The sequence below is a fragment of the Vigna angularis genome, chromosome 2 (genome assembly GCF_016808095.1).
Source record: "Vigna angularis cultivar LongXiaoDou No.4 chromosome 2, ASM1680809v1, whole genome shotgun sequence".
Lineage (NCBI taxonomy): Eukaryota > Viridiplantae > Streptophyta > Magnoliopsida > Fabales > Fabaceae > Vigna > Vigna angularis.
Genome location: NC_068971.1, coordinates 34196082 through 34215299, shown reverse-complemented (window position 1 = coordinate 34215299; position 19218 = coordinate 34196082). Strand labels below are relative to the sequence as shown.

Genomic DNA, 19218 nt, shown 5'->3' with positions numbered 1-19218 from the left:
TAAACATCAAATTGAATGCCAATTTGTTCAATTGGCCAATGGCTCAGTCCATTAGATCAAACCAACAACCACTGTAACCCCAAACAATAACTTAGCATATTTAAGACCAAATTTCAAAAAAACAAGAAGTTAACCAAGTCTTAACTCTGTTTTTAGCTATGGAGAACCACTAAAATTTACTCATACATAAAAACACATCCATGCTTACAGTAACCCAGTTTCCTTACGGCGGAACAGAAAAAATGTTACACCAAAGAGAAGCACGAAGGGTTGTAGCATGAGTGGAAGCTTTGTCATCTGTCGTTCCACGCAACCACCGTTGCAAATCTATCTGCCTGTGGTTCCACGACTACCATTCTGAAAGAAAAATGAACCATGACCAATCGAAAGAAGAAATCAACGAAAAGAGAAAATATAAGAAGGAAGAAAGGAAGAGACGAACCAGAACCAAACGAACGTGCGAGGAAGAAAGGAAGATGAATTTTGTGGTGGAATGAAAATGAAGAAAGGAAGAAATTGATTTTAGGGTTCAGAGGAATATTTAAGATGGAGGAAGGGTTTAGTCTGATGGGGTTTTGGAACTGGAGAAATAAAATTTTATAATTGAAGGATTTTTATAGGGAGATGGGGTTTTGGAATCGGGGAATAAAATTTTACAATTATAAAAAGAATTAGTCTAAAATTTTTAAAGAAAAAAAATGTAAAAAAAATTAGGAAATGAAGGATAAGAAGCACAGATCAGCTAAAACATAATTTTAACTTTCTCTTGTGATATAAAGACACCAAATTGATTGAAGGTATAATGGTATTGTTGTATTGTGGTAATGGATGACCATATTCAATTACGAAAGTAGTAAGTATTTATGATGAAAGATAATTTGTGAAAGAAAGATAAGACAGTGATGTAGTTAGAAGGGAATGAGATGAATGAGAAAAAAAGGAAGGAGATTAAGAATGGTCAGACTTTTGGGCGTGGCAGAGCCTTATTTAGCAATAAAGTCATCAACAGTGGTAGGCATGAGACTTTAATGAAGCCCACCAATTCATTCCTGCACCAAAAATAGTACTTTTTTTTTCTTCACAACTTTCTTTCACTCTCTGCATTTTTCACTCAAATCTTAACCCTACTATTATCCTCAGAAGAAAAAAAAAGGTTCACTGATAAATCCTCTCCATATTCATAATTGGTTCTCTGTTTAGGTTTGTTTGTTAATCAAGATTTTAGCTCTAATTATAATCTCTTTTCATTTTCACTTAATCGTTACTAAATGTACTGTTATTATATTATATAATATTTCGAACTTCTTTTTTACCTGTCACATATTATATTTGTAAGATGTGTTTTGATTTCAGTTCAAACATCCAAATCAATTTTTAACTTTTTATAATATTAAAATATTTGGTTTTTTGTTAGATTCGATTAAAACTAAAATTCACTTTAAACTCAAGTTAATGTTTGAACTTCAGAAATGTAAACCAAACACATACTAATCGAATCCTCCTACTAGCTTCCACAATTAATTTCATAACACTAGATATGTTTTTAATCGATAAGATGTGAAATTAGATTTGATTTCTGTTATATAATTTTATCTCTAAATTTTAAATGAATAAATATATTACCAAACATAAAACATTTATCTAATAAATAATGTTATCATATATATCCACGTTAACACGTGACACATGATAACATCGTTCGTTATCTTGAGAAATTTTTAATATTATTTATCATTAGGAATATATTCATTTATTGATAAAAATTTAAATTTGAAAATAAAAATTATTCAAAGTTTAAACTATAAATAAAATCTAATTTCACGTTAAAGTGAAGAAAAGAACATATTTAACATTTAAAAGAATTATAAATATTTTACTTTTTAATATATATATATATATATATATATATATATATATATAAATGGATATGTTTTCATTAGCTAAAGTACAAATATTTTTGTTAGATGATCATAAAATAATTTTTTATATTAATATTATTCTTTAGTTAGTTGAACTACAATTAATATCTTTTTAGTTGATTAAAAAAACATAGACATATCATAAAAATAGTCAAAATAATAAACTTATAATTATTTTTTACATAATCCCAGATTATATAGAAATATATAATATAGTAAGTCCACATTTTAATATAATAGAACAGTTAGAAAAAGACCGTAAACAAAGTATTAAGGTTACAATCATCCTAAAAGAAGTCTTAATTTAAAACTTTAAAAGTATTAGAGTATTTCAAAATTAACAGGAACAACTAGGAATCCTAACTAGACTAAGCGGTAGCGTCATCTCCTTCCAAGGCCTGCTCCAAAGACATCTCATCCACCTCTGCTCACATCCAAGTGGATGATCATTGCAAAAGAAAAGCACATATCAACAACACAAACACAAAAGCAAGGGTGAGCTAGATATATAAAAATCCTGTCATAATAATCACATACAATATGCAAATAAAGACAAATATACTAGACTATACAAACATGACTTGTTGCACTTTAAACTTGACTCGTCCGGACTTAGAATGATTATCGAGCTATGACGAGTTATACACTCGTGGTGGCTTTTACTGCTTTGCAAAGCCGTTGCCAATGGGTTTCACCCTACCACACTCACGAGGTTAGTCCGTTATCACTCGCCTTGGGCCATACTGGAAGCATCCAAGACTAGGACCTCCCGCTACTCCTCACCACATGAATCAATCCTCTCTACTTGACAATGAAAGACGATTGAAGCGTCAGGATAACCCCCAATACTGAGCTACCATGCAAATCATTATAAAATACACCAAGGGCACCACCATGAATCCTCTCCTTGAGGAGCATGGAATTACGTCCATTAACCATACTTTGTTACATTCAACCACCAAACATGTCTCATACATTCACATACTTTCAATTGTAATAACATGACCACCATCATACTATGCATTCCAATCATTCCACACACTTAGTTCAACCAAAACAAGAGCAAAAGAGAACTCTGGACTCAGAGGATTCGCACAGCGCACCCTATTCGCAAGGCGAGACAGAATGGTCTCGCACAGTGCACCCTAATTCGCATAGCGAATTAGCTTGCTGAGGCTACAGACCTCAGGTCTCTCGCATAGCGCACCAAGGTCGTTATGTGAAAGCTCAGACAAAGAGCACACCCCCAAACCTACTCGCTTTGCGCCCATCTCGCTCTTCGAATTAAAAGGGCAATGGATTCAGACCACCACCAGTCGCATAGCGACAGGATTCGCTAAGCGAATCCACAAACAGAGAGTAGCACCCTCTGGTCATTCACACGACGCACCTGCTCGCACAGCGAATGACCCAGACAATAAGCACCCTCTATAAGGTCTCGCTATACGAGACAATTCGCATAGCAAAACTGCATAATCTGCAGAACGCATAACGAGACCATGAAAAGAATTAAAGTTGTAATGTATTTCTTTATCAATTTTCCCACTCATTTTCTTCTTTGGACTAATATTTTTCACTTGCTCTTTAATTGGTATTATTTTCTTTCATAATATTTTCTACTAATTTGGGTCATTTCATATATAAAACTATATATATAATGATTATAATTTTCAAATTGATTTATTAATTTAATAATCACATCAAATACGATTGAAATATTTATACTTCTTAATTTACGGAGATATAACTAAATTAACAATTATAATATATTAGAAAGAAGTTATTAAAAAGTTAAACAAACTATTTACATTATTAGAATCCACGTTTTACATCATAGAAGCCCAATAACTAAAACATGATTTTCTACTAAGAACCTAAACCCAAGTAAGATTTCTCGAAACTTTTTCTACCAAAACGCTATTTCTATTTGTGTTTCAAATTTCATTTTCTAATAGAAATATATGCTGTTTCTAATAAAATAAATTTACCAAAATTTATGAATATATGCTGTTTTGTTAAAATAACTTTAACAATAATAATGAATATAAATTAAAAATTAATGAATATGATTATGTAATTATTTAAGTATTTATTGTTATTAATATTGAATGGTGTACTTGATTTCCGTTATTTTCATCAATAATTTTCAATGTTTATTAAACACATTTTATCATTTTTTTTAATTAGTATGATTTTATTGAGTAAATATAATCGTTAATTAATTTTTAGTTATTTATTTACTGATTTTAAATACTTAAAATTTACAATTTTTAGTCATTTATTTAATTATTTTAAAAGTTAAATACTTAAATTATACTTTTATTTATTTATTTGTAGATGAATTGTTTTAATTAAAAAATTGTTTTTGATTTTTATGTTTTTGATATATATATATATTATTGATTTTATCTTTTAATAAATATTGATTTTCATTTTTATGTTTTTGATATATATAAAATGTTTACATCTTGAAATACTTTCAGTTAAGTTAAAGTTATGGACAACTAATATATAAGTTAAATATCCGTGATACATTTGTATATTAATTACTGCGTGGAACAAAAATAAATTACTTAACATAAAAATATTCAACATCAATAGTAAAAACCATTGTGTTGAATTTTTGAAGTATATCATTTAACTAATAAAATAAATACTAAGGATATGATGATCATCAACATAAAAAAATGCAATATAATAAAAATTTAGAAAAGAAATAAATACAAAAATAGCTTTCATGTTAAACATTTGATAATAAATCTTATAATATTTGAGAATGTTAATATTTTTTATGTTAAATATTTGAAACTAGATTTTATAATATTATGATATATCTATTTTATGCTATCTTACATCAACTATAAGATTTAGATATTTAGATATTGATTTTATAAAACTTTCTTATGATTAATATAATATAACGTTGTGTTCACTCAAACTAAATTACTCTAAAGTGATATTTGGTGGGATGAACTAACAAGTATGCTTTCTATTCCTATTCAAGGATTTAAAAGCAAGTGAGAGTGCAAGAGATTAAAGCAATCTCTTTTAATGAAAGAGAGTTATGAGTTATTTATGCATTTTTTTTAAATATTCCTAGCTTAACATCACTATTTTTACTATATGAGTATGGTGTTGTTCATGTTGAAGTCTCTGTTCCCGGAATGTGTATATGAGAGTGTGACATTATTCATGTTAAAATCATTTCAAGTGAGCAATAAAATGGTAGATGAGATTAGGGATACCTGTTACATAGTTCATGTTGGGCCAAGATGTGCTTCGAAGCTAGTCGCATGAGAGAAGGGTCGTGCACCTTCAATGGCCAAAAGGTGGGACGATAAGGTTGTGTTGAAAGGAAAATTGTGTTGGAAATCCAAGTGTGAGTCTAAGTCCCACATTGGATAGAAATGAGAAAGTAGAGCGCTATATAAAGATGAAAGATCCATTAACCCATTGTCTTAAGGTTTTGGGTAGAGAGTGGTGTCAATCCCTTATATGGTTGGGCTTATATCTCTTTGGTATTGTGTCTCCCCGTTTAACCTCCTCCTCGATAAGTTAAGTTACTTAACTGATTTTGTGAAGTTGGAGGTGGAGGTGTGCTGTTGTGGATAATGTATTATGATGAATAAAAATAGAAAAGGTTAAAACTTCATAAAATAGTTTTGTAAAGGAGATTGTTTGAAAATTATTTTTATTTTTATATATAATATTATATATGTATAGGTTGAGGACATCTCGACCTATAGAGGGATGTAGACACTTCGGTTTGCACTAAGGACACGTTCACTAATACCGTAGTATGGATTCGCATAAGTAAAAAGGACAAATCATAGAAGAATTAAAGATAACTAAATGTATTAGGAAACCTTAAGACAAGGTAACCCTAAAACCTTAGGCCCAATTAATAGGACCCATCCAAGTACTATAAATGGTCAATGTTCATACGGAAAGTAGGTATAATCATTTGTTATGACCTTGCTTTTTTACGACTAGTTACTAATTTGAGCATTAGAATATCTTTGTAGACTCTTTAACCGAAGTCACTCAACGCTTATCAGTAGAGAGCATTACGATACTTACGATGAAAAAGAACTTATTATCTGAAGAAGAGAAAAATGATTGAACACTAAAACTACCTAATATATGTCGAATTAGACAAAAGACTCGTGTAATTCTAACTACATCTCAACCCAAAAAAACAAATATATAATGATTTATAATTGTTGTATATAGAATTTAAATTATTTATGTTAATTTTAGAGAATGATAAACATTATTAATAGAAGTTTTTTAGATGAAAAAAAAGAGAGTAAATGTTAACATGTTAAAACTTTTCTAACAGTAGTGTATGTAACTTATTTTAGAAATTGGTATGAAAAGTACCAACATAGAAGTAGAAAGTATTTTAAGATTGAATAAAATATCAAATTAACGTTTATTTTTGTAAAACAGCCAATATTTATTTGAACTAATGTGTGATTTATTCAAAGCACATATTAAATTTTAAGTCATATATACAAAATGAAAACACTAAAGGAGAATGACATATAATTAAGTATTATTGTATACTTAAAGAAATAATTAAGTTTTAATCTAGATTGGTAAGTGTAATTAACCGATAATAACGTTATCTTTATGTTATCAAACATAATTAAACTTAAATGTTGACTATTATGTATAATTTTATTTTAATTTAAAGTTAAGTTAAATTAGATAAATTTTCAAAAATAACTGTAAACATAGTTGAAATATTTCGTATAAAGTAAAAATGCTTAATATATCATTTGGTCCTTAATTTGGGGCGATGTGTTCAAAGTGGTTCTATCTTTTTCGAAAGTTCACTATTGTCCCATATTTTGTAAGAAACGGTTCAAGTTATTGTGTTAAAAACACTCACTGCATAATGATGTGACAACTGTGATCTATCCAAATTTTTATTACATGACAAACCCAATTGATGTGCAATGTTTATGCGAGAGAGCCTTTATGATTCTGCACTCTGACTCGCGGCAACCCATGGTGGCGCAATGCGTTTGATCAGCAATGAACGAAGAAAAAGCTCTCGTTCTGGACTTTTGTTCTTTGCAAAGAAGACAAAGATGGAGAACGAACGAAGAGGCTTCTTGGACGATGCATGGAGGCACATTGTTTATGTGTTTCTTGCTTGCAATTTGCAGGTTGGTGCCCATGGATGCTGCTTGGGAACTAGGGTTTATGCGATTTGGGTAGCAATTATATATGTTTATGGTTTGTTGTAGGGTTTCTGCGATTTTCTTGTTCATGTTTGGGTTGGAATTTCTGGTTTGCAGGTTAGGGATTGTGATTTGGTTCTTGCTTGATGTAGGTGAGGTGGGACACATGGTGGAGATTTTGTCCTAGTTACTGGCGACGCGGTTAGGGTTTCATGGTAGCTAGGGCTTGGTTGGAATTAGGTGATTTGGGTTTGATTTCTGGGTTTTCTGTTGGTTTTCTCTGCTTCGAATTGTAGGTCTATGTTGATGGTGGTGACGGCGGCATGGTGGCCTGAGGGTTTGGTGATGGCGCATTTCGTTCTGCAACAGTGGCTAGGGTTTCACGGTGGCGACACAAGGGTTTTTGTCCTTAGGAAAATTGGGGTTTCATGGTGTCATTGTCACATCAATTGGGTCACGATTGCCACATAATAAAAAAAGTTAGACAGGCCACAGTTGTCACATCATCACGCCATTAATGTTTTTAACGTGTCGTAACTGAAAATAACTAACTTGAACTGTTTTTTAAGAAATATGGAAATATAGTGAACTTTCGAAAAAGATAAGACCACTTTAAAAACATATCCTTCCAAACTTGGGATCAAATAATGTATTGGATCAAATGATGTATTAAACTAGTTGAAAACAACTCATCACAAAAAGTAAGGATTCGTTCAAAACTGTAGAAGTTACTATCTACCTAATATTTTTTTAAAGAATATTTACTTAATTCTTTTATTTATATTAAATTTTAGAAAAATATTTCCGTTTCAAAAACATATTTTATTTTTAAAAATTAGTTATTATTTAAATTTAGAAAATCAAAATAAACATGGTAAATATTTAATATTTGATATTATGTTATATTTTGCTCTTATATATAGAATACATGAATAAAATTAAATAAAAATTCATTTATATAAGATATCTCTTATATCTTTTATATATTTCATATTTTCAGAATCTTTATAAATAAATTTCTAACAGTGGTATTTATATAGAGTCATTGTTTTTATCGGAGACTGCATAATTGAAGGAAATTTCTCACAAAGTTATTATTGCATTGATAGTGAAAACTATGATTTATAAGCGCTAAAAATGTAAATTCATCTAAAGAAGCTAAATTTATAAAAAGTCGTGAGAAAAAAACAATATCTATCGCCTAAAAATCTCTGACTCAAATAAAAATATATGTTATTATGATATTTATGAATGATCCTAAAAGTTCCAAATTTTTTTGAGATTATTTAAAAAGAGAATAGGAAGAAAACAAATTTGATGCATGAAAATTTTAATCTTATTAAGAATTTGAAATACAAAGTTTGAAACAATTAAAATATATTCAAATAAATTATTGAGTATTGGTAACCAAATAAAATTGGGAAAAAGAGTTTTCATATTTCACACTCTTGAAAAAAACTCTGATAAAGATATGAAAAAAAATACTAGAAACCCAACATTTTCTTCAATTATTTTTATGTCAAGATAGGAATTATTTTTACTATAAATAATTGATGTATAGAAGGTAAGAAAAAGGTCAAGACAGTGTTTTTTTGACGAATGATTAAAACAAAAGATGCCAATTTTTGTAAATGAGTATTTAAATAGGTTTAAGCCCAAACTGTCAGCCCAAAACTAAGCCCAAATCCATCAATTGGAGCAGGTTCGTTTTATTACCAACCCCATTTATCGATATCGTATTCTCCCACTCCAACGTGAATAAATAAATAATAAAATACTATTAGAAAATAATTAAATTATAATTATGTTATTTATTTTATTTTTTGTACACAATTATTGAGAAAAGAGGGAAGGAGAGTCTAAGGGTGTGGGTCCCTCCAAAACTGTGATCAATCACCAAACCCTTTTCTTCTCATCCGACGGCTCTGATTCTCTCTAGTTTTGCCATCACTTCAGAAGAAGGATAAATACACAAACCCACACAACAACAATGGCCATTACACAACAGAACGCCAGAAGAAGAGAGAAGAGGAGAATAACCCTCAAACCCCATTTCAACTTCCTCAGAGAGAGACTGTTTCAGACGCCACTTCTTCCTCATACAGATACCGAGGTGCAAAGGAAAATTAAAGCTTGCAAATTTATTAATACAGAAGATCTGTGATTTTTTCCTCTTTTTGTTGTTGTTTGTTGAAGAAAACACATACCCTTAATCTCTCATCGTCAATTTGTATCATTGTGAGTTCTTTTTTTCTTGTTCTTCTCATTCAAGGCTGTTTTTTCTTCTCTTCACATGCTCCTTGTTCTGACCCTTTCCTTGGTTTCATCTGCCAGAATATCTGTTTGCAAAGGATTGTTTCTTCAGAGACGCAGATCTTGAGGTTGGAGGCAATCCTTCACGGTTTGGTATTCCACCCCTCGTCTGAATCTCGTTTTTTACAATCCACCACACTCCACACACGCCCTTTAACCAGAATTGGGTTTTTGTTTCCCCATTTGCCACTTTTTCCCCCTTTTTTCTGTATGGTGAAAAACTGAAGCTTGATGAGCGGTTTTGTTGTTCTGTGTGGTGTAGGTATGGAGACCGAAGAGAGGAACCAGAAAGGGTGCAAGGGTTCGGAGCCAGAGTTTTTCTTGCAGTGGGGGCACAGGAAGCGGCTGAGATGTGTGAGGGTGAAGGACCCTCGGATTTCAACGAGGCTCAACGGTGGAATCAGAAGGAAACTTGGTTCTACACTGGATCATCGTTCTGGGGTCTCTGGGGTCACTGTGGCCGAGAAAGAATCCTCTCATAATCATCATCAACAACCCAGTCGCCTCACGAGGTGCTTACAATACCAACATCGACTAAAGATTGTCTTCAAATTTTCTCCTACCTTTCTTTTTGGCTATGGTTGGGTTTCCCAGAGAAGATATGATTTTTGTTCATTGAATGTAATGATGCTGTTTCTCCTCAAGTTAGGCAGAGGAAGAGCACAACATCAAGGAGAAACTTCCCTTTCCATTTTCGTTTTTTTTTTCACTTTCCTCTCGTTTTGTTTGGTTTTCAGAAAAAAAGCGGTTTTTGGTGGAATGGAATGTGTTGGTGTTTTTCGTTTTGGGTTGCTAGGAATTCTCAGTGGATGATGAGAAGCAGCAACAAAGGGAAAAAAATCGTATTTTTTTTTTTCATTTATGGTAACTTTACCGCCAGTACAAGTTTTTGATGTGAAAAATCAAGTTTTTTTACCATCCCCGGATGAGATAAGCGTGTAATTTATGGGTGTAACCGTTTTTAATTTGTTTTTTGTTTTATCAGAATGATATTACATTGGATCTGTTAGCTCTGCGATAATGTATGAAATTTCCCTATTTTGTCCATTTTTTTTCGTGAATTTTGAACTAAAATTTGGTTGCAGGAATTCCGATGGGGCGATTCTCCGGTCGTTGGTCGGCGAGACCAGGAAATCAGCGTCGCCTGAGAAGGAGGACCGGTACTACACGACGAGGGGTTCGGCGGAGGAGAGCGGAAAAGTAGCCGGCGACGGTAACAACGGCGAGGAACGAGCCCTAGTGTGGCCGAAGCTTTACATCACTCTTTCAAGCAAGGAGAAAGAGGAAGATTTTCTGGCCATGAAGGGTTGCAAGCTTCCTCAGCGACCCAAAAAGAGGGCGAAACTCATCCAAAGAAGCTTACTTGTAAGTTTTTCTCTCTGAAGAAGAAAAAGGGAAATTTTAATTTTTGTATATTTGTGGGAAAAAAAGGGGAAATTGTGGTGGGTATTTTGGTTGGGTGATCTTCATTCTCACCACCTTATCCTGTGTTTCTTACTGCTGGTGTTGTGTTACAGTTGGTGAGCCCTGGTGCGTGGTTGACTGATATGTGCCAAGAGAGATATGAAGTGAGGGAGAAGAAAAGTAACAAGAAGGTAAGTGGTTGGTGGCTGTGCCATTTTGTGTTGTGGGGTTCTTACTTTTTCCCCTATTTTTTGTGTCTGGATCTGAATTCTGAAACTTGTTCATGTTCTCTCTTTTGATGCAGAGACCAAGAGGGTTGAAGGCCATGGGAAGCATGGAGAGTGATTCTGAATGATGGTGAAAGAACTAGAGGGGGAAGGAAGAAAAAAAAAGCCCTTTTAAGCTCTGAATGTTTTGGAGATGATGTTTCCATTGAAGAAGATGAAGATGATGATTCAAGTTTTTTTATATTTGTGTGGCATGTATGTTGCCCCCTCATGTTTTTCTTTTTGTAAACGAGTAAGATCCGATCCGATCCATTTCAATTAATTAAGAAAATTATTTTTCTCACCTTCTATCTTTCTTCATCTCTCTCTCCTTGATCCGAATCTTCTGATGTCTGCACTCCTTAAGCAACCCTCTTCATAATGTTTTTTTTCTCGTGCTTTTGTGAGAAACATTGATGAAAGTGGTTAGCTGGGAGTTTGGATGATCTTGTGGCAAAGCCGTTTATGATTTATGCATACGATGGTGTGCCCCCACAGTTTTTGAGTTTGCCGACATAACACTGGAATGATGTACCTTGGGATGTTGTTGTGAATGATTTAGTTTTTGACCGTGAGAACCTCGATAGTTATAAAAAGATAGATAGGATAACTAATAAGGAAAGGAAATACTTGAAGGATTTTAAGCCTTAGGCATATCCATCATTGGGCATGGTAGCATGATGCCAAATTAAGCATCATCTACTTGTAACAGTGTACCACCACGGTATCTCACTCATTCTGTTGTGCCTATCTAAACACCACTGCAAATGTTCATTTTCATCATTTATAATTTGGATACTCTTCAATCTCATTTCAATACACAAAATCTCATAGGGTCTATTGCTGAACGTGCTCAAGCCTATGTATGAAGTGGGTGTGTCACCGAAATATCCATGATTCCTCAAATAAAAAAATAACCTCTTGTCTTGTGGGATTCACAACATTTGCGAGTGAGGTAGTTGTAACACGTGAAACATTTTATTTACACTTTCTACTATTTCTCTGATGAATTAGCAAAAAAAGAATAAGAAACAAAGGGTGCCAGAAATTGATCGATGAAAGAAAGAAAGAAACAAAGGGCAGCAAATATTTTCCCTTTTGGTCTTTGGTCGGCTTTTGTTTTCAGCTACAATGGGACAAGAAATCTGTCTCTAAGTTCTTCCCTAGATATGAAACTTGATAAATTGTAGGCTATCTCTTGTCACTTGCCATGAAAATTGACCTTTTGTCATTGAAAAGAAAATAGTAAGAGTAAAACACTTGATAAAATATCATATGAATATCAAATTTTGACTTGTTAACACCGAAGACAGCTTGCAAAAACGCGCATCTTTGCAGCTTTGAAGGCACCATTTTCCATTTGGTTGCTTTTAAAAGAGTCGCTGTGTAAAAAGGACTTTGTTTCAACTCATTGTGCTTTCGTCGTGCGCACTTCTCAAATATCTCTCCGGTTCAAGTTATTTATAGAACAATTTAATTATCTTTAATCATAAAATAATATTTAAGTGTATTTACTTTATCAAATCATTTTACTTTAAAATGTTTAAACATCGCATTCCATTAACGTCTTATCATTTTATCGAAAGATCATTTGGTAGAGTCTATGATTTTAAAACTGTTTCCTTTAAACAAAACATCAAATAATTGTTATATGCAGTGGTTTTTTTTTCTTCAAACAATGATATATATTGTCTGAAAGGACGAGACTTAAATTAACTGTTGTGTTTGAATTACATTCGTGAACACATAACATATATTTTAAAACTACAAAATTCATTAATAGTATGTTCAATTACTGTTTTTCACACTTGTAACAGATTTTCACACTTGTAACAGACGTTCAGACTTTCTAAGAGATTTGTATAAACATGTTATGTATTTTGTAAGTTCATACCAGGAAAACGGTTTTCCAAACACCAGTTCTTTAAATCAGACAGATTCCTCTTAAGCCTTGATTGAGCTGATTATATCACAACACATAATTGATTATATCATCAATACTTTATTATTATATATATGTTTTTTTTTCAATTTCTAATCATTTTCACTCTTTTTCTCATAATTCAGACAATCTTACCTTTCATTGCTTTTTTCTTTTCTTCTTTTTCTTGTCCAGTTCAAACAAAACATTAATAAATTATAACAAGTTGTAGAATCCATTAGGTGTAACCACTCAAACTTCCAACAGTACTTTCTCTACAAGCAACATCAGTAGCTACGTCTAAAAAGAGGGCTAAGTCCTTGGCCGTTTAGCAAACTTGATAGACATCACATTCTCTCAGCAAGAGCCACTGTGTTCCCATTATGTCAATGAACATAAATCATCACAGCAGACAAACAGATGTGACTTCACCGTACTTTCTCTCATAACACAAATGTAGTTAGTTATTTTAAGTGTTCATTTCCTTTGAACTTGTGATTAGATTAAGGTACGTGCTCACAAATTCAAAGAAAGTTTGGGTGATGGCACAACATCTAGCTCACAATTTTCTGACGCATGTACCAAAAAGTAAATAACTACTCTTTCTCAAAAGGGTTTATTCATAACAATAGTACATCTGGAAGAAATTCATATAAAATCACTTATGTATATCAAAGGGTTTGTTTCTATGAGAAACATCACACAATCTGAATTTTGAAGTGCTTTTCCTCATGAAAATAACAAATAGTGTATATACAAGAAATAAAGAAAGTCAACCATTTGCTTTGAAGTCTTCTTTTTTGGAAATTATAAAGGCATTTCCTTTTTCGATGTGTATAATTTTCTTCTTTCCAAGAAGGATGTCTGGCAAGTGCTGCAGCATTTCAAACAGAAAGGGATGAGAACAGAAAGCACCTTTCATAATACCCCATCTTTTAAGAGTCTTCTTCACTACTTTTTTTACATTTTGCAGGCTTTGTTACAGTTCAATTTATACCAGAAAACGTTTCTCTGTCCACAAAACCAGGCAACTCAATTACGGATACCAAAGGCATGAATTGTAAGTTGGTAAGTAGCAGACAAAAAATTTAGCAGTAAGTATGCAAGTATTTATCTGGCATAAGGATATCTAGTAGCAAGGCATGGTGAACTAATCTAGAAGGGTGAAGCACAGATTGAATTGAAGGATTAGATGAATTTTGGATGAGCACCTCTTCATTGATCTGTGGAGTCATCATTCAGCCTTAGGCCCGGCAGCTTGAAGCATCTCAACAATGAGAGTCTTCACATCCCTAAAAGAACAATACAGGAATCATTTCTCTGCAGAAAACAAAATCAACGTGCAGCAGGAAAGGTTTTTTTTTTTTTTTTTTTCCTGATTTCTTATCAGAAACCCTATCGGCATGATTAATACCATCCAAAAGGATGATAATAGTTAGAAAAGTAGAATTTGTCTGATTGAAAGCAGCAAGTTTAATTGAATAAATCAACAACAGTAAAGCCTAGGCTAACACAGTAATGCTCCCATTTTCATCAAAGTTCAGATGAGCATAGAATTGCATTAGTAAACTAGAAAACAGATGAGCATATTTGATCTCATGAAGGCAGACATGTCACATGTCATTTTATGCAGGAGATGGGAGTTCATATCAAATAACATGTCTCACTTTCTATCTTCTGCACGTCGAGGGAAAGGTACACGAAGCTTGAAAGTATCACCCTGATAACCAGCCTGCAAAAAGGTCAACTCTTCTAATAAATAAGGTACACATTCAAACTCGAACAAAATTAAAACACAGTTGGTGAGGATAAAAGATTATTATTGAAAGGATCAACTTAAAGAAGATTACATTTCTCAAATTTATAAGTGAATTCTAAATTATTTTATGTCAATGAATCACTAATGAAGGCAGTACCTTAACATTGAAACCAAGACTATCCAAATCTAGAAGGTATGCAAAGTCCACCTGCAGATGATGATGATGATCAACTCAGTTAAATTAAGACTGAACATAATCAGGCCCTCCCTACCCCTGACCAGGGGCAAGGATTTGGGTATGTCCGTATATTGTTTACAGAGCATATTGTTTCATGTTATAGATCATAGATTCTTATGCCTGACCATATGGAACAAAAGTAATTTTACACGATAATAGCAATTGAACAAAAGAGCCTCTTTTATTATCTACGTTGTATACTATGGAATGGTCAAGATGTCATACTGGAACTGAGGTCCAATGCTGCACAATCACTTTGTTATCGTCAGCATGATCTTTGTTCATATGAGACTGTTAAAAGCACAACTTATATTAGAACAAAAAATGACTGACTTCTGAAAGTCACTGCAGATGTGTGACATGATGATCAGTCAGAGATCAGTACCGCCACTGGCTTGGAAAATTGAGCTATGGGGTCAACTTTTGCAGATTTATACTCATCTCCAGTAAACTCTGAAAATCAAATAAAAAAAAGCATAACATAAGGATAATATAGAAAACGCATGAAATTCAATTATGGTCCAGAGAAAGCACTCAATTTTGATGCCATTGACATTATGATCAACAACAGTTATGTATATATTAAAGAAACAAAATTGACCACAAAATGCAAACCAGTACATTTTCCATTTGAAGAAACCTACTAGAAAGACATGGTTTGTGTCATCCCATATAATGCAAAGAATGCATCATCATCTAGAGAGAGAAAAAATTTATCCTAGAAAAAGTCTCTAAAGTGAGAAAATAAGGATGAAACCACTCTTAATATCAGTAGGGTAAGATCAAAAAACAATTTAAGATAAACAATGAATATTACTCATTTTAGAGATCATGTTAGAAGAGCTTTCTCCCAACATCATGATTTCCAAACACCCATAAATCTAACAATTAAAGATCATCTTATTGCCTGCCAACTACTCTTACCTTCGAGGCTCCAACCGCAATGAATAAATCATTCAACTATTCCCTCTTCTACCCTATCCTCCTGCATAAACTAACTCCCTTCCCATAACACTAACTGCCCAGCATATCTAATATAATTAACCTCCATTATTCAGACAACTAACTATTATGTATCATTCTAATAAACTGTTTTCAACTTTACTAAGATGGCAAGCATTTTGCACAATTATCTTCCACTATATCCTTTAGTTTTAAGAAAATTAAATAGTTAAAAGTTTACTTATATGAAAACTTAATTCGCCCTTCCCTTCCCATCCAAACTAATTCATAGCATTAACAGCAAATGAAACCAACAAGAATGACAAAGTTAACAAACCTCCTGATCCTAACAAAGCTGTGGCAACACCTGACACAAATCGTACAACTTTCGGTTCAATGCGCAAGAATTTGAAGTCTCCAAAGTCAACCTTCAATGTTGGAAGGTTTTAGAGTTGTTAATTCAAAAACAATAAGAAGAAGGAAAAGGTACAAGTTATATCGGATGCTTTTAGAGTTGTCAATTCAAAAATGATAAGAAGGTAGAGATACAAGTTACAGAGGGGAACAATGAACAAATTTACCCAAAATGCATTGGGATGTCTTGCCAAATATGCAGCTCGAACAGCTTCTTTATCCTTTTCAGGTACCTGAAAATAAAAATCCGCAATACATTTAAACTGCAAAGCCTTTATATAACGTTATTGTAGTATAATAATTATATAATACAATGTGCAATAGTGAATGGAAACGAAAACACATAAATCATGCATATCAGGTAAATAAACAGAAGAACATAACTTACAGTGATAGCATCACCGTGTAAAGTAATCACTAAATCAGTCCTATCTTCAGGATCTCTAGCCACAAGTAATGAGCATTTAGGATTGGCAGTTAGGTCCTGCATAAAAACACTCTTTAGCAATGGAAGCGAGCTTGTAACTGGTTAGGTGTTGGTTGCAAAAGATGCTCTTATGGGTAATAATTGTTAACAAGACCACGTGCTGTTTGAGGATACGGAAAATAGGATTTCAAACTGAACTTGTGGTATTACAAGCCAAATTCAGCACAATGTACTGAATCGCTATATACAGGCTAGTTCACAAAAACCGCATTCAACATCAAATTCCATTTCTTTTGAAGTCAGTTCTCAACAAGAAGCAGTTTCAGTCTTTAAATTATTTATACTTGTCATTTTCCAACAATAGGGAAGTTTCGAAGGAAGAACAGAGAAAGGAAAAACCTTGGAATGAACTGCCAGATCGCTCACGGCTAATATAGGATATCCATTTGCATCACATGCAAAGTCAACCATAGATCCTGATGGATAGCCATCGAACTTCTGCTTGTTAAAAATCAGAAGATTAAGTCATTTGCCAATAAACACGAATAAAATTTCATGTCAAATATATGAAGACAGAACTCAGAAGGCAGCCAGATTTCAATTTCATTTCTCTGCCAAACTTGAATTTTGTTCATGTTACTTGGGTGGGAAAGTTTGTAGACCTTTAGTCTTTTAATACCAGTAATAACTAAATAATTGACCACGAAAGAAAGGGCAGAACTAAACTTCCAGAAAGACAAAATTTCCTCTCTCCATTTAAAAGACTTTCAGAATTGGTAATGCTCAAAGATACTTTCAGAATTTTTCCATTTAAAGCTATCTTTTTTTACCATCATATTTCTTAAGGAAAATAGATAAACCTTGGAGAATGTAGAGAGCATCCCGCGAACGCTACGATCAAGGACAGTTCGAATTTCCTCAACTGGAGAAAGTCTAGCAGCTTTTTCCTATCATACCAAAACAACCCCAATAAATTAACACACAACCAATCACACCCATAAATATTCATTCTATTTCAACCACTTCCAAGTTCACACGCAACAAACTGAATTGAACCGAGAACCAATATGAAATACCTGATGTTCTTGAATCAATTGAAATACACCATCTTTGTCGATGTTGGCATCACCACGCGACACAGCCTGATATTTTAGACCATCAACAACACACTGTTATTACTTATTCATGCACAGTGATCATCACGTAACGAACAAAGACTTCATATCAATGAGATATTCAGAAACCCCAAGACCCAATTAAACAAAAAAATCCAAATTCCAATCATGTGATGCAAAGTTTAAATTTTGAAGCGTGCAAGCTAATTATGGTTCAATTGGGTGGAGGAAAAATATGAAAGAAGGAGGACAGAAAGGTACCGGAGCGGAAGACTGGGGTGAAGCGGCCATGGAAAGAGTGAGAGAGAGAGGGGAGAAAGAGAAGTTTGGTGAGGAAGGGTAGCGTGCGTGAGAGAAGAAGGGAAGGGTATTATGGCCATTTCGGTGACGAAAGGGTGAGACCCTCGTCAATGGCGTCACCATGCTCTTCATGGTGGTAGTTTGTGTACCAAACTCTCCTTACCACTAACACTGAAATAGTACAATGCAATTCCAACTCCGACACATAACACAACCAAATAATTTTCTTTTTAAAATAATTTTAAAGAATAAAAGAACATTTACATGGTTTCCATAAAATATATATATATATATATATATATATATATATATATATATATATATATATATATATATTTACATGGTCGTGTAACCTATGATAAATTTATTAATTTAGTTTATAATCAACTTACATGAAATTATTTTAGTTAATCGAATGATATTGAATTCTAGAGATTTTAAAAACTAATTTGTTGTTGATTGGAGTATACTTGACAAAAACTTATTTTAGTTTATGTAATAGTTTTTAATTCTAATCACTAGTCACGGAGATTTATTTTGTTTTCACCCCATAGGACTATTTAAGTAAAAAAAAAAATTACTTAAAATTTTAGAGCATTTATTTTCATTGGTTAACAATGAAAAAACTTATGCATGCATTCCTTCTAACTCATGTTAATATGTAATAAATGAACTAAAACATGTTTATATTGTGCTTTACTTAATTTAAAAAAAAACAAATTTTAATGATCACATTTAAGAAAGATTTAAAAGGGAAAAATTGTTATTTTTATGCACGTCCACTAAGACTTGTTATAGAAGAAGGAAATAGTTTAATATAAAACATAAATAATATTCTTTAATTCAAAAGTAGCATAATGAATTATCTTAGATCGTTGTTGATAAAAATATTGGTGAGGTGATAACTCAAATCAAACTTGCACGTGTTACTCTGCAACGTGGCTTGTTCAGTCTTGTTTTGTGAGTTGAATTGTTACAAACCTAGTCCATTTTGCATAATTGGTGTTA

The 19218-nt window shown here is 32.7% G+C and overlaps 2 protein-coding genes across 4 annotated transcripts; one reads left to right on the top strand and one right to left on the bottom strand.

The window, feature by feature from the left end:
- Window positions 1–8901: 8901 nt before the first annotated feature.
- LOC108326783 (uncharacterized) lies at window positions 8902–11398 on the top strand. Of its 3 annotated transcripts, none has more exons than XM_017560343.2 (6): window positions 8902–9349; window positions 9446–9517; window positions 9687–9936; window positions 10510–10789; window positions 10942–11019; window positions 11133–11398. In XM_017560343.2, the coding sequence occupies exons 3-6, from the start codon at window positions 9689–9691 to the stop codon at window positions 11181–11183; spliced, it is 657 nt and encodes a 218-aa protein (XP_017415832.1). In that variant the 5' UTR covers window positions 8902–9349; window positions 9446–9517; window positions 9687–9688; the 3' UTR covers window positions 11184–11398. The 3 variants fall into 3 exon arrangements, with proteins under 3 accessions (XP_017415832.1, XP_017415833.1, XP_052728258.1); XM_017560344.2 differs by having other exon boundaries at window positions 9096–9349; window positions 9446–9512; XM_052872298.1 differs by lacking the exon at window positions 9446–9517 and having other exon boundaries at window positions 9099–9224.
- Window positions 11399–13662: 2264 nt separating this feature from the next.
- On the bottom strand, window positions 13663–18414 carry LOC108326876 (uncharacterized). The gene is made up of 13 exons (XM_052872296.1): window positions 18172–18414; window positions 17872–17937; window positions 17656–17742; window positions 17195–17293; window positions 16757–16852; window positions 16536–16601; window positions 16292–16382; window positions 15398–15465; window positions 15238–15303; window positions 14932–14982; window positions 14683–14747; window positions 14227–14307; window positions 13663–13889 (listed from the first exon to the last, which is right to left on the bottom strand). The coding sequence occupies exons 1-12, from the start codon at window positions 18340–18342 to the stop codon at window positions 14250–14252; spliced, it is 984 nt and encodes a 327-aa protein (XP_052728256.1). The 5' UTR covers window positions 18343–18414; the 3' UTR covers window positions 13663–13889; window positions 14227–14249.
- Window positions 18415–19218: the final 804 nt, after the last annotated feature.